The 12,499-nt window shown below is 45.7% G+C and overlaps 1 protein-coding gene across 2 annotated transcripts; it reads left to right on the forward strand.

The window, feature by feature from the left end:
• Positions 1 to 568: 568 nt before the first annotated feature.
• On the forward strand, positions 569 to 9,247 carry pld3 (phospholipase D family member 3). Of its 2 annotated transcripts, none has more exons than XM_030743471.1 (12): positions 569 to 753; positions 2,454 to 2,523; positions 2,921 to 2,971; positions 3,091 to 3,260; positions 3,653 to 3,833; positions 3,971 to 4,088; positions 4,559 to 4,686; positions 5,600 to 5,797; positions 6,023 to 6,162; positions 6,546 to 6,711; positions 6,804 to 6,903; positions 7,288 to 9,247. In XM_030743471.1, the coding sequence occupies exons 2-12, from the start codon at positions 2,497 to 2,499 to the stop codon at positions 7,470 to 7,472; spliced, it is 1,464 nt and encodes a 487-aa protein (XP_030599331.1). In that variant the 5' UTR covers positions 569 to 753; positions 2,454 to 2,496; the 3' UTR covers positions 7,473 to 9,247. The 2 variants fall into 2 exon arrangements, with proteins under 2 accessions (XP_030599331.1, XP_030599332.1); XM_030743472.1 differs by lacking the exon at positions 569 to 753 and adding an exon at positions 1,732 to 2,137.
• Positions 9,248 to 12,499: the final 3,252 nt, after the last annotated feature.

Consider the following 12,499-nt stretch of genomic DNA (forward strand, 5'->3'; position numbering starts at 1 on the left):
CACCCAAGGACACTTTACAGGGGTTAAAACAAAACAACTCACATGTTCGTGGGGATTATCGTGTACTGCAGTACCACAGAGTGTTTTAAACTTAAAGTACTTCACTGCCACACCACTGTGAAGAATCTGTGCATAAGACAGTAAAAGCCTTTTGTGATATAAGGCCTCAAACTAAAGGAAAGTACAGAAACAGACCTGAGTCCATGGTCGATTCACTCCTGGGTCACAAGCTTAAGTCAAATGCTGATATCTTATCTCAGCTACAAATATGCAATACAACATGTGACCCGATCCATCGGTTAAAACGTGAATCAGCGTGAGAACTGTTTAGTTTTCTGTTTGTTCTTCTTACCACTTGATGGCGCTGCAAACCAGGTACGAGTTTACCCACAGAACGTTAACACCCGTATAAATTAAATGCATTTAAAACGTCATTTCTGCGCTGAGGTAAGCGCTTTATCTGTGTCATGTGCGCCATCTTGTGGTGAAAATAAGAATTACACTACTGTAAGGACCATACAGTACGTCACATGAAAACTCCCCTCTGATTGGTTGGGTTGCACGGATCACATGACATGCCTCGCTCCTGTAGCCAAAACGGTCCCGAAACTACACAAGCGAAGGAAAAGTGTTTCTTTTTGTGTTTTTCTGTATCTAACAGCGCAGCAACAACCTGAGAAACCGCCGCAGTCAGCTGTACCTGTCAGCTTTGCTGTATGAGGGCGCGTACCTGAGCTGGACGGATGGTACCAGGTGGGTTCTTCTTGTTTTGCTCTGTCAGCGACTCTCCGTCTCTGACTGCTGTTAGTTAGCATTAGTCTGTTTAAAACAACGACATCAATCATTCCTGTACTTAATGTGTGTTTTTAATGTGTTTAATCTCTGCTGAACCCCAGAATGCTCCACATTTAACTGCGTTCGTGTTGTACCCTCCTGCCGGCTAACCACACCTGTGTTACCTGCGCTAAAACTCACGAAACGAGTCACTCTTTTCTTATATGTGCAGGTCATTTAGTGATTTAGCGAGCCTTACACTCACCGACACAACCGCTACAAGTTGAGCCAAAACTCCTGAGTCACTTGTTCCTCTCTGAGCTGTTTTCTCTCAGCTCATTTGTTCCTCACCTCACAAACAGAAGCTCGCTGCTGCCACCGCGCCTGCGTAATGCACAGTTGGTACATTCAGATCGTTTTTTTCATGAGGACTTGTTCTTATAGTTCTCTGAGTTCTCTGACCTACTGTAGCAGCAGGTCAGGGTTTCCCTGCCTCAGGACAGGTCTTTGTGGGCGATCACACGAAACGGGGATCGGTCACCATCAAGACAAAGAGTCGGTGTTACATGATGCATTTCCTGTTATTTTTTTGGTAATTATGTAAACATAAGCTTGATTAGATTAAACCACACACACAGGTATGACAGGTATGCCTCTAACAGGAACTGTTCCTCTTCCCTGAACTCATTTTTCAGTGAGAATCAGTATGTCGAAGAGCTCGTTTCTTAGAGCCAACTGAGAACATCCAGTGGCCTTCCATATATGGGCATGTATAAGGGCATGATGTGGTCATTGTCAAGTAACTTTGGAGCAATGTGTGTTACAAGCTAGTTAAAAACTTACCATGAAGACACCACCTGACTGCAGCATGTTTGCTCAGCTGTGATGCTGCTCTGCTACACGTGCTGCAGAGGCACTGGGCGTACTGTAATGGTGCTTGTTCTGTAGTACCCCCGGTATCCCGGGGGGGGGTGATGCAGAAGTGCAGTGCTGCAGATCAGACAGCACGTGCACCAGTGTCACCAGTGAATGAGCATGACTTGAAAGATTTGACTCCAAGCTAAAATGATTTTGCTTAGCAATGCAGTATCACATGTTGCTTTGGTGGGATAAAGCCTCTTGTGACTTCCAGCTCAGAGGTGTCACAATGTAACCAAGTCACGCCACTGTCAGCATTTATGCCTCGCACTTCCTCTCTCTTTGAGCAGTCAGATCTCATAAAGAAACATCACTTTCTCTCTGAAACACAGTTTGACCAGAACCTGTCGTCTTTGTAAGTTTATGTGTGTGCGTTTTTCTGGGCCGGCTGCTGTAACCTCAGAGGCCCGTTCATCCTGCAGGCAGCTTTTCAGCAGCTGGAGCCGTGAGTCTTTGTGCCGGAGATGGCTATGCAGTCCATTCTGTGTATGCGGTGTTGCAAACACCTAGAACCTTCTCTTTGTTGAGTCTGTAAAGGAAAAGCTTAGGTGTGTGTCTGTGTGTGTGCGTGGTTGAGATTGGATAGTGCTGGGTGCTGTTTACAGATATCATCCCACAAAGGTGTCAAGAAAAGTTTTGAACTTCTTGCTTGAAGCTGCCGGTGCGGGAACGTTTCCTCGTGTCGCCGCCGGTTGTCGTGTTTCCTCCTGAAACGTGAAGACCTGCTGTAACGTGTGTGTTGTGTTGCTGTTTGGTCTCAGAGCCGCAGAGGAACATTGTGGACGTGAGCTAACAGGACGGATCATGAAGACGGGGATCCCGTACAACCAGGTAACGCTCCTTTAATGTTTCAGCTTCCTGATGGGATTTGGGAAATCAAATTTAGCCCCGTCGATGTGGGACGAAGCGTGTGGCTGGGATTGGCTCAGGTCATCAGGGGATTTGAAAAATAATCTGAGGAAGTGAAGGAATAAAAAGTTTCACACGTGTATTTCAGTAAATTCATATTCGCTGTAATTCCTCTGAGCTTTACTTTAAGTAAAATTAATTTCTTTAATGAGCGCACTGATGACAGACGTTCCCAAAGTTTTGGTGCCCATGTAGGAAGCTGGCAGACGTCACACACTCCTCGTGTGTGTCTGTGAAGTGTGTGTTCAGTGAATGGTAGGTTCTCTGTGTGCGAGCAGCACCCTCGGTGTGACTCAGGCTCAGTCTTTGTGTTGTGTAGCTGGAGGATGTGGCGCCCCGGAGACAAGAATACACCAGGAGAACCCAGGTGGTGAGTTAGAGCATTCACACACAAATACACCTGAATATTAATAAAGATTTTTAACACGTCAAAGAAATGTCACAGAAAAACAGAGAAATAAAACACGAGCTCCTCCTCCCTCCTCTCAGTATTACAGGTGTTTCCTCGCTCTGGCCTCTGTGGCTGCTGCACTGCTGGTCATCCTGGCCCTCTGGAACCTCCTGATACTGAGGACCTCTTCTTCCTCTTCCTCCTCCTCCCGTCCCGCTCCAACTATAAGCCTCGGATTTAAAGCGGAGTTCTGCTCAGATCCCTGCAAGTAAGCATAATCCGAGGACCGGCACCTGCTTCTGGCTTAAGCTGCATATACAGAAGAGTTTACCATCCAGGGAAAGGCCTTATTTTATGAGAAAGTCAGGATACTTTCAGGTGTTTATGAAACTTGACTGGTGACGCTATACATCCAGGGTCATATCAGGCACAAAAAATGAGCTTTAACTACTGATCCTGGACTGTTTTTCCCCTTTGGAAGCCTTTATAAGAAACATCATCTTCTTCACTGAGCACGCTCTTTATGACTTAGCTACAGTGTGCTAAACTAGCTGCTAGACAGGCATTCAGTTAATTGTGTTACACTGTGATGTAGATGAGTAGCAGAAGGAAGATGTGCTGATCTAATCTCCAGCCTTTCCCGCTCTTCCCTGCTGTCAGGATCATGTTGGTGGAGAGCATTCCCGAAGGCCTGGAGTTTAACTCCAGCACCGCTCATCCATCCATCTTCCAGTCATGGATCAATCTGATGAGCGAAGCTCGCAGCAGTCTCGACATCGCCTCCTTCTATTGGACCCTCACCAACGAAGACACCGGCACTCATGAGCCGACGGCCGATCAGGTCAGCTGAAGCTGTATCTGCTCCTCTAATATTATATGATATGATTATATAGTTGAGTTGATGGAAAGTTGTTTTAATTATGCAGACTTCCCTTGATCTAAAGCAGCTATTATCTGATGTGTGGTCTTCCTGCTCAGGGCGAGGCTGTGCTCAGCAGACTGGCTGAGCTATCGGGGAAGTTAGCGGTTCGCATTGCTGTCAACACGCCGCAGGAGAGACAGCCGCGGGCCGACCTCAGGCTGCTCAACGACTCAGGTGACCACGTTATACCTGCGGGGGTCAGACTGAGCCATAATAGGATTTTAGATTAAACATGGAGGTTTTTGGCACTTCCAGAGAGACAGAGACACGTTTACAAACTACAAAGTCTATTTCCATATGACAAATATGTTGTTATTATTAATAATAGTGTAATAAAAAACAGCCATAATCGTCCTCTAATTGTCTGTTTGGCTCTTATCAGCACAGCTGTGAGATTTATTTGACAGGGATATAACAATAACACATCATGCAGGTATGAATAAGATGCCCAGTTTTTAGTGTTACAACCTTTAATCTTTTGCCCTGTTTGTGGGGCAACACACAAAAGTCCTTATTTATGATTTAAGTTTGTAGTTTAGTGATGAAGCTTTTCACTAAAGCTCTCACTAACGCGTGGTGTGTGTGTGTGTGTGTGTGTGTGTGTGTGTGTGTGTGTGTGTGTGTGTGTGTGTGTGTGTGTGTAGGAGCCCATATTAGGACAGTTAACATGAAGGAGCTCACCTCAGGCGTTCTTCACACCAAGTTCTGGGTCGTGGACCAGAAACATATTTACATTGGCAGCGCCAACATGGACTGGAGGTCCCTCACACAGGTACACACACACACACACACACACACACACACACACACACACACACACACACACACAGGTCGTCTCTCAGTGTCATGTTAACACTGTTACAGTCAGTGTAAGTAAACACGCCGTATCTCTGTATTTATTTTTCACTCCTGACTCGGTGTGATGTCAGAGAGAGTAGATGTCCCTCCTTTCATGCACCCAGCAGCAGCCCTGCACACCCGCCACTCAAACCTTCTGTTTATCAGAGGCAGCCAATCAGAACCAAGCGGTTCTCAAACCTTTTAGTACTCACCCCCTCCCCACAGTTTTTAGCAACTATTAGCAATAAAAAGAATCCAGCTTTGCTTGTTTCCCCTAAATATTTAAATCATTATGTTTTGTTTAACAAATATCAAATTTTATTCACATTAGCTTCACTTTTTCCACCTGCAGTGGGTCAGTGCCCCACAGTTAAAGGGTGAATTAAGGGGCTCCACTGAGGCCTGTGATGAGATAAATAAGGATTATTGTGGACTGGGATTCGTGTGAAGCTCCTGAGAGAAATTAGAAGCAGGTCCACGCCCCCCCGAATGTAACCAGTGTTGTTTGTTACTGCGATCCTGAGATGAAGTCGAAGATCTCGGCGTTCCCATCTGATAAAAGATTCCCTGAAATAAACTGCCGGTGAAAAGTTGTGTAAATGGAAACCGATCAGAATAAAGTTTCTTCTGCTTTTAAGAGGAAGTTTTCACGTTTGTATAAAGTTTCGCTCACATGTGGAACCATCAGCATGTTAAACCACATCTCGCTTTTCCCGGTCAGACTTCTGCTGCGGTGCACCAACATCCCAGAGCCTTATTTTTGGAAGACTAACCTTGAGAGCTGATTTTAAAAATGTGAAAGTATTAAAAAAAAATGGGGGTAATGTTGTGGTGTCGGTCTCCAGGTGAAGGAGCTCGGCGCGGTGGTCTACAACTGCAGCTGCTTGGCAGCAGACCTGAGTAAGATCTTTGAAGCCTACTGGTTTCTGGGGGAGAGTCAGTCAATCCCATCACCGTGGCCGAAGAGTTTCTCTACCATGTACAACAAGGACACGCCCCTCCTGGTGCCTCTTAACAACACGCCATCCCACGTCTATCTGTCGGTGAGGGCATTTTATTTTCACGCTAATTCCTCTGCAGTTTGCCACCAACAGCATGAAGGAGGTGGGACTATGTTACAGAAGAGGGCTTTTGAGGAGCCAGGGGGTTCCCGAAGCTGCCCGAAAAGAGTGAACGTCAGCTGAAGACCCGAGCCAGCTACTTTTCCACAGTTCAGCACGTTTTACTCTCCTGCATGGATAAAAATGTCCTTCTTTCTCCTCCACCAGAGTTCCCCTCCATCCTTGTGTGCAGCCGGCAGGACTCCAGACCTTCAGTCCATCTTCAGTGTGATGGAGGACGCTGAGCGCTTCATCTACGTCGCCGTCATGAACTACCTGCCCACCATGGAGTTTGCACACCCTAAAAGGTGCAGTTTAGGTTGATCCAGCTGAGCTGAGAGCCGCAGATGCTGAAAACCGTTTAATTATTGTAATGAAAATGTACTCTGAGCACAGCTCTGTGGATTCTGTTATGGTCCCATGACACGTGTCAAAGTTTGTTTCTGCAGCACATTTAAAACAGCCTCAGTTGATCAAAGTGATCAAAATGTACATTATACATAAGAGTCACTAAGTCCACAGTAAATATACACTGAAATACACAATAAAAACCATAATCCTCAATTATAAAAACATAAACCTCAATTAAAAAGGAAAAAAAGAAAATCTTAAAAAAAAACAATAATAAGGAAGTGAGAATAAATCGATTATTACTCGTGTTCTCATCCTGTGCATGTGGCGCCCTCTGCAGGTACTGGGCAGACATCGACACGCAGCTGAGGCGAGCGGCGTATGAGAGGCGGGTCCGAGTGCGGCTGCTGATCAGCTGCTGGAACAACACACAGCCAGTCATGTTTCCTTTTCTCAAGTCTCTGGCCTCAGTCTACGACCCCAAGAACAAACTGGACATCCAGGTGGTACGTAGCTCTGCCGGTCAGGCGCAGACAGCGTCTGCCGCTGCGACAGGAAGCAGCTCATCACCTGAGGACTGTGTGTTTTCTTTCTGCAGAGGCTGTTTGTGGTGCCTGCCACCCCCGAGCAGAGGGAGATTCCCTTTGCAAGAGTTAACCACAACAAGTACATGGTAACAGATAAGACAGCATACATAGGTAAGGCACACTCCAACATGTATGTAATACACACAGTTTATTCACTCATGTAACCAACTGTGAATATAGACGAGGGTCCAATTAGGAAACTCTTAACACGTGATTCTGTTAATTGATGATTACTCTCATCCTGAAACCATGACGATGACTCAGAGGTGGAGCTTGGACCGACGGCTCGTCTCACATTTAGGATTGATTCCAAAAACTAGACAGACAATCCCAGAGCGGCACAAGCACATCTTCACCCACAAGGAAAACTGCATCATGTTATTGAACTGAATACTTGCTGGAGGTGGTTAAAGCCAAGCTGAATAATACACTTGCTGTATTATCTTCTCTCTGAATGATGTAATCTAAATATAATCGGTGCCTTTCTGTTTTAAGGTACATCTAACTGGTCAGGAGACTACTTTGTGAACACAGCTGGCTCAGCACTGGTCATCAGCCAGACGTCCGCTGAGACGACGGTCCAGTCGCAGCTGAAGGCTGTCTTTGAGAGGGACTGGAACTCGGACTACAGCCTTCCTCTCACCCAGCACTCAAACCTCAAAGACCTCTGTAACCTTTAACAGCCGGCATTACAGACACGCGTCAGTCGCTGCTGACGTCGACACGGAGCACTTTGATTTTCATGAATTTTACACTTACCAGCTACAACGTGGAAACTTCCGAGCTGAAAATCAGCAGCAGACGACCTCTTAGCAGAGCGGGCTTCCTGTTCGCTCGAGTGTCGAAGTTCAGGGACAAACTTTTCTTTCAGTGATGCGACCCCAGAACATGCTGGATATTCAGGGCTGACTTCAAGTAATGTTGGAGCTGCGTTGGTGTAAATTACTCCAAGTCAGCATCTGTAAATATTCAGGTACCTTGGCTGATATCCCAGTATTATGATATGCTGATAGTGTGATTGCCAAAAATACCTCCAACAATAGATGTTTCTCTTATTGTTAAGCTAATCGGTGAGGGGTAGCTGCAGTGAGTCTGTGTTACGCAGTATTTCTGCCAGTGGAAGGAGCAAAGTTTGTTTAATCCCTCACATCCGTCGCTGCAAAGGTTTCCATCAGCACCGGCTTTTTGTACTGTTACGTACCTCATACCCAAGGGAAGTCTCAGTGAGGTGTGATGGTGTGAAAAATACACACTACCCAGGCCTGAGACGTATTATCAGGCCGAAGCACACACGTTTAACTTTGAATTTCATCATGTGGTTTCTATCCTGTACTGTAGGGGGCGCTGTTTCAGCTTTCCAGTCAGGTCAGTGTTGGACATCAGTGTTCTACGACGGAGTATTAGGGCCACACTGAGGGAAAAATAAATCGTGCATTTTGAGAATAAAGTCAAAATTTTGAGAAAAAAGTCGAAGTCGTCATTTCAAGTTAAATAACAGCCACGGCTGCTATACCCTCTAAAAAAGCCTTGGGTAGATGGAACTACTTCATCAGCTGGGGCTCGACGTCGCTCCCTCTCCATTCATGGAACTTGTGCGAAGCGATTGTCGCCTCATCGCACAAGTTCCATAGGAAATGAACGGAGAGCGAGCGACGTCGAGCCCGTCATTGTGTCTTGTGATTTTGCAAATCCCCGCTGTACTGCACGAAGGTGCAATCATCGAAATCCTCGCATCTGACCGTTGACAGTTTGTGAGTTTTTTTTCCTTCTGAGCCGATGCAGCTTTCTGCACATCTCATTACCATCCTCATCGTTATCACTGCATCGTGTTTGTGTGCTGAAAGAGAAATAAGTTCCTTGTTACTAAAACCGATTCTAAAGTATAGTTTCACTAACTCATAATGCAAGACATTCTGGAGGTTATAGCATTTTGGAGGTGTTTGACTTGAAACGACTTAAATCTGCACATTTCGACTTTTTTCTCCAAATTTTAACTTTATTCTCAAAATGCACAATTTATTTTTCTCACTGTGGCCCTAAGACTCCTTCGTAGTGTTCTCCTGTAGCCACCTGGGTAAAGGATTTATTCAGCCAATCACAACTTGAGCCTCAGTGGGAGTTTTCATCTCAGGGAGTTTTGATCTAATTTGCTCCAATTTATAATCATTAATGCTGAAACAGTCGTTCATGCTGTGCCTTCAAATAAAGAAATCCTTTAAATTTCCTCTCTGGACTCTTCTGAAATAAGCAAATAAAGTCTGCGCTGCATCTAACAGACGCAGACAAACCTGTTGACTTCCCACTGTGTGGAGTCAGTGAAACCACTCATGAGGAGAGGATGCTTAGAGTTTAAACTGCCTGCCTTTCATAGGCAGTTTAAGGCAAACAGACTAGTTAATAGCAGACGGTGGAAAAATAATCTTTTAACTTCAATAAAAACTTCTTTCATATCGTGTGTCAGACTAGCTGATTTTTTCACACATTCATCAAATTCAGTTTGAACATCAGACACGAATTTAGTCCCTCTGTACTCTGTTAATTATGAGTGTAAACGCTGTCCACAGTGCCAGGAACGTCAGCGTGCTCATCAGTCATAAACTCCCTGGTTACAGTAATTAGGAATTTATTCGGAGAACATCAGACGAGTCCGACTCCAGGAACTAACACGTGAAGTACACGGCAAATTAAAGATAATGCTAATCGGTTTCTATAACTGAGCTGATAATTATTGTATTAATATTTTTGTGTTAACATTGGATCATTCAGCTGCTGGTTATTTGGAGTGTGTGGTGCTGCAGTACCAGAGTTCTAACACTGGTGGGCAGTGTTGGTGCAGGTTTGAGCCTCATCTCTGAAAGGCTAAATTTAAGGATTCAGTTTGAAAAATTGTCTCTTATGGTGAAAGAAAGTTTCAGGACAAATTAAATCTAAGTCTACTAAGGGGGGGGGGGGGGGGGGGCAGTGCTGCTGCTGTATAACAGAAATGTGAAACTTTACAGTGAAATTAAAGGAAATCCTGACATCAGTGCTTTTCACAGCCTGTAATTTAGTCTTTCATGTTGTAGCTGAATCCCAGGCCAGGCCAGAAACAACACTCATATCAAAGCCAGAGGGTCCGGCCGGTTCTGGCTGTTTATGGCTGTTTAAATGAGAACTCGAACACACCCAGTCTCTGCTGACTGCAGACCAGCCTGATACGTGCTGCTTGATAAATACGCACGTGTCAGGTGGGTGGTTTTCAACCCAAATATATTATAAACACCCGCCGTGAACGTGGTGCCGGCAGTAAAATGCTCCTGCAGCACTTTAGAGTTGAGTTCATCTTACCTACTTTATTTAGTAGGTGAGTTTTATCATCATTATGTTATAATCAGTGAGATCGTCATATGTTAATATTACATATGTGAATACTACATATGTAATATTAACACGTCCACACCTACAGGCACCAGATTGGACACCATTACATCTCAGGGTTGGGACCTCTTTAAAAAAAAAACTACTTTGACTGTCCTTTTTAAAATGATTTTAACACAAACTGATCTCGATTTATGGCACCAACAAACATCATTTACCACAGCAGAGAACATCTGCTGCTGGCTTCAACATTATTTTGTACTTGAACAGCACAGCTGGAGGCCACAGGATCCACTCATCTCTGCTTAAACCATCCAGACCAACATCTGAATCCCAAACATATCCTCCGAGGCATCTCCAACATGTTGCTTCCCGATGTGTAAACTATCCGGTCGTCAGTGGTCGTGGAACGCAGCCCAACCCATGAGGTTATTCCTGTCTCCCCGTTAACTATCCAAAAACATGCAGTCTCCACCCTTTCAGTGACCCATGAAGTGTGCCTGTGGTGGGAGAGGTTTCTGGAGGCATTAGACGGAGCTGCTCCAAAATACTGAGAGCTCAGCTGCACCTGTGGAGCAGTGTGGGACTCAAAAAGATGAGCTCTGTGTAAAATTAGATCTGTACCTCTAAACTTAAAAGGCTTCCATACTTTATTTCTTTATCTGAGGGGCACTTATCACTGCAGCATCAAGCTGCACCGCCCACTAAATGCTGTTCTGGGAAAAGTCTCTGCTGCCAGGGGGCCACTTCAGTCTGTGTGCACCACCCTGAGGACCACCCAAACCACTCTATCACCGCGTTGTGCTCTGACAGATTTAAATCTTTTGTGTTTATGCTGCTCTTCGTGCAGACGTCTCAGAGCCGAGGTGCTCAGATGTGCAGGAAGGACGAGCGTATCGAGCATTGTGTGTGTGTGTGTGTGTGTGTGTGACATTGTGTTTTCATCTTGAGGGGGACAGATGAACAGAGTATTTGTTCCTGAGTGGGAAGAAATCATCTGTACATTAAATATTTATGTAACAAACTGTTTGAGGTGATGCTGATCTTCCTCCAAGTGTTTTCTGTGAAGACAATAAAAGCTGCTGAAAAGAAATGCCAGTGACCCCCCGATCAGCTGATTACATTTTTGCCATACTTGGGTCAAGGTCAAAGGGAACAAGTACACAAGTATTTAGGGAAGTATGTGAGGGTGGTGCAGGACGTGTACGAGGACAGAGAGACAGCAGTGAGGTTTGCTGTGGGGGTGGGGTTACATCAGGGAGCCCCTCCTTGTTTGCATGATGGACAGGCTGACAGGTGAGGTCAGCAGGAGTCTCTGTGGACTGTGACCTCTGCAGATGACACTGATCTGTAGTGAGAGCAGGGAGCAGGTGGAGGACAGCCTGGACAGGTGGAGGTATGCTCCGGAGAGAAGAGGAATGAAAGTCAGTTGAAGGAAGACAGAATCCAGGTGAGTGAATGAGAGGGAGACAGGTGTAACAGTGAAGCTGCACCACCTCCAGCTCAGCCTCCCATCTCCAAACCATCCGTCACAGCAGGTCTCTACCATCTTCTAAACCTCTGCTTTCACTCTTGCTGCTCTCCTTCTGTCACAGGTCACCCCTGACACTCATCTCCACCCACTCCACCCTGCCTGCACTCTCTTCTTCACCTCTCTTGTGTAGTGTCCTTTGCTTTGGATGCTTGTCCCAGGGTATTTAGACACGTCCCCCTTCACTACCTCTGCAGTGAAGGGGGACGTGCAGAGAGTCGGTGTGACAGAGGAGGATGCTGGGATGTGATGAGATGGAGGCAGAGATTTTTAATGACTTTCTCAGAAAGGTTTATTGTGATGTTGAGTGTCGAAGTCGTTGCTAATTCCTGTGGAGATAAGTGTGATTAAAGTTGATTAAATCGTTAAAACTAAATGTGTGTAATTTGCAGCCTGACAGAGGACTAAAAGGTGTAAATGCTGTCCGTCTATCACAGCTCCAGTATCAGAGAGGAGGAGTGCTGTGGGAAAACTCGGGGTGGTTGGATAGCAGGCACGTAGCAGCTTTCTGAATTAGCTGCAGAGGTCTGCAGGTCCCCCGACTGTAACGCTGCTGCAGTGAAAAGTGTAACTGGATGATGGAGCCCGGAGCATGTGGGAAAGTGAGCATCAGGCATGGCTGCATTTTCCAGTGTTCTCCACGTCTTAACCAGAGCAGGAAAGTGCAGGGGTAGATGGCTTCTTTTTACACAATCCACCACCACCACCACCCTCTCACACTGTGAGTGAAAATAGTCTGAAAGAGGAGGTTGAAGGGTGAGAGGCCCACATGGTGCTCACTTAGAAGACGGCTGTCATTTGAAGAGGAGCCCGGCGTTT

Source organism: Archocentrus centrarchus, chromosome 13, assembly GCF_007364275.1.
Source record: "Archocentrus centrarchus isolate MPI-CPG fArcCen1 chromosome 13, fArcCen1, whole genome shotgun sequence".
NCBI lineage: Eukaryota > Metazoa > Chordata > Actinopteri > Cichliformes > Cichlidae > Archocentrus > Archocentrus centrarchus.

Bases quoted from the DNA above. Each gene is read 5' to 3' on its own strand.
- pld3 (XM_030743471.1), top strand. From the start codon at position 2,497: ATGAAGACGGGGATCCCGTACAACCAG. The intron at 2,524-2,920 runs GTAACGCTCCTT...TGTGTTGTGTAG, and splicing joins CGGGGATCCCGTACAACCAG to CTGGAGGATGTGGCGCCCCG. The intron at 2,972-3,090 runs GTGAGTTAGAGC...CCCTCCTCTCAG, and splicing joins ACACCAGGAGAACCCAGGTG to TATTACAGGTGTTTCCTCGC.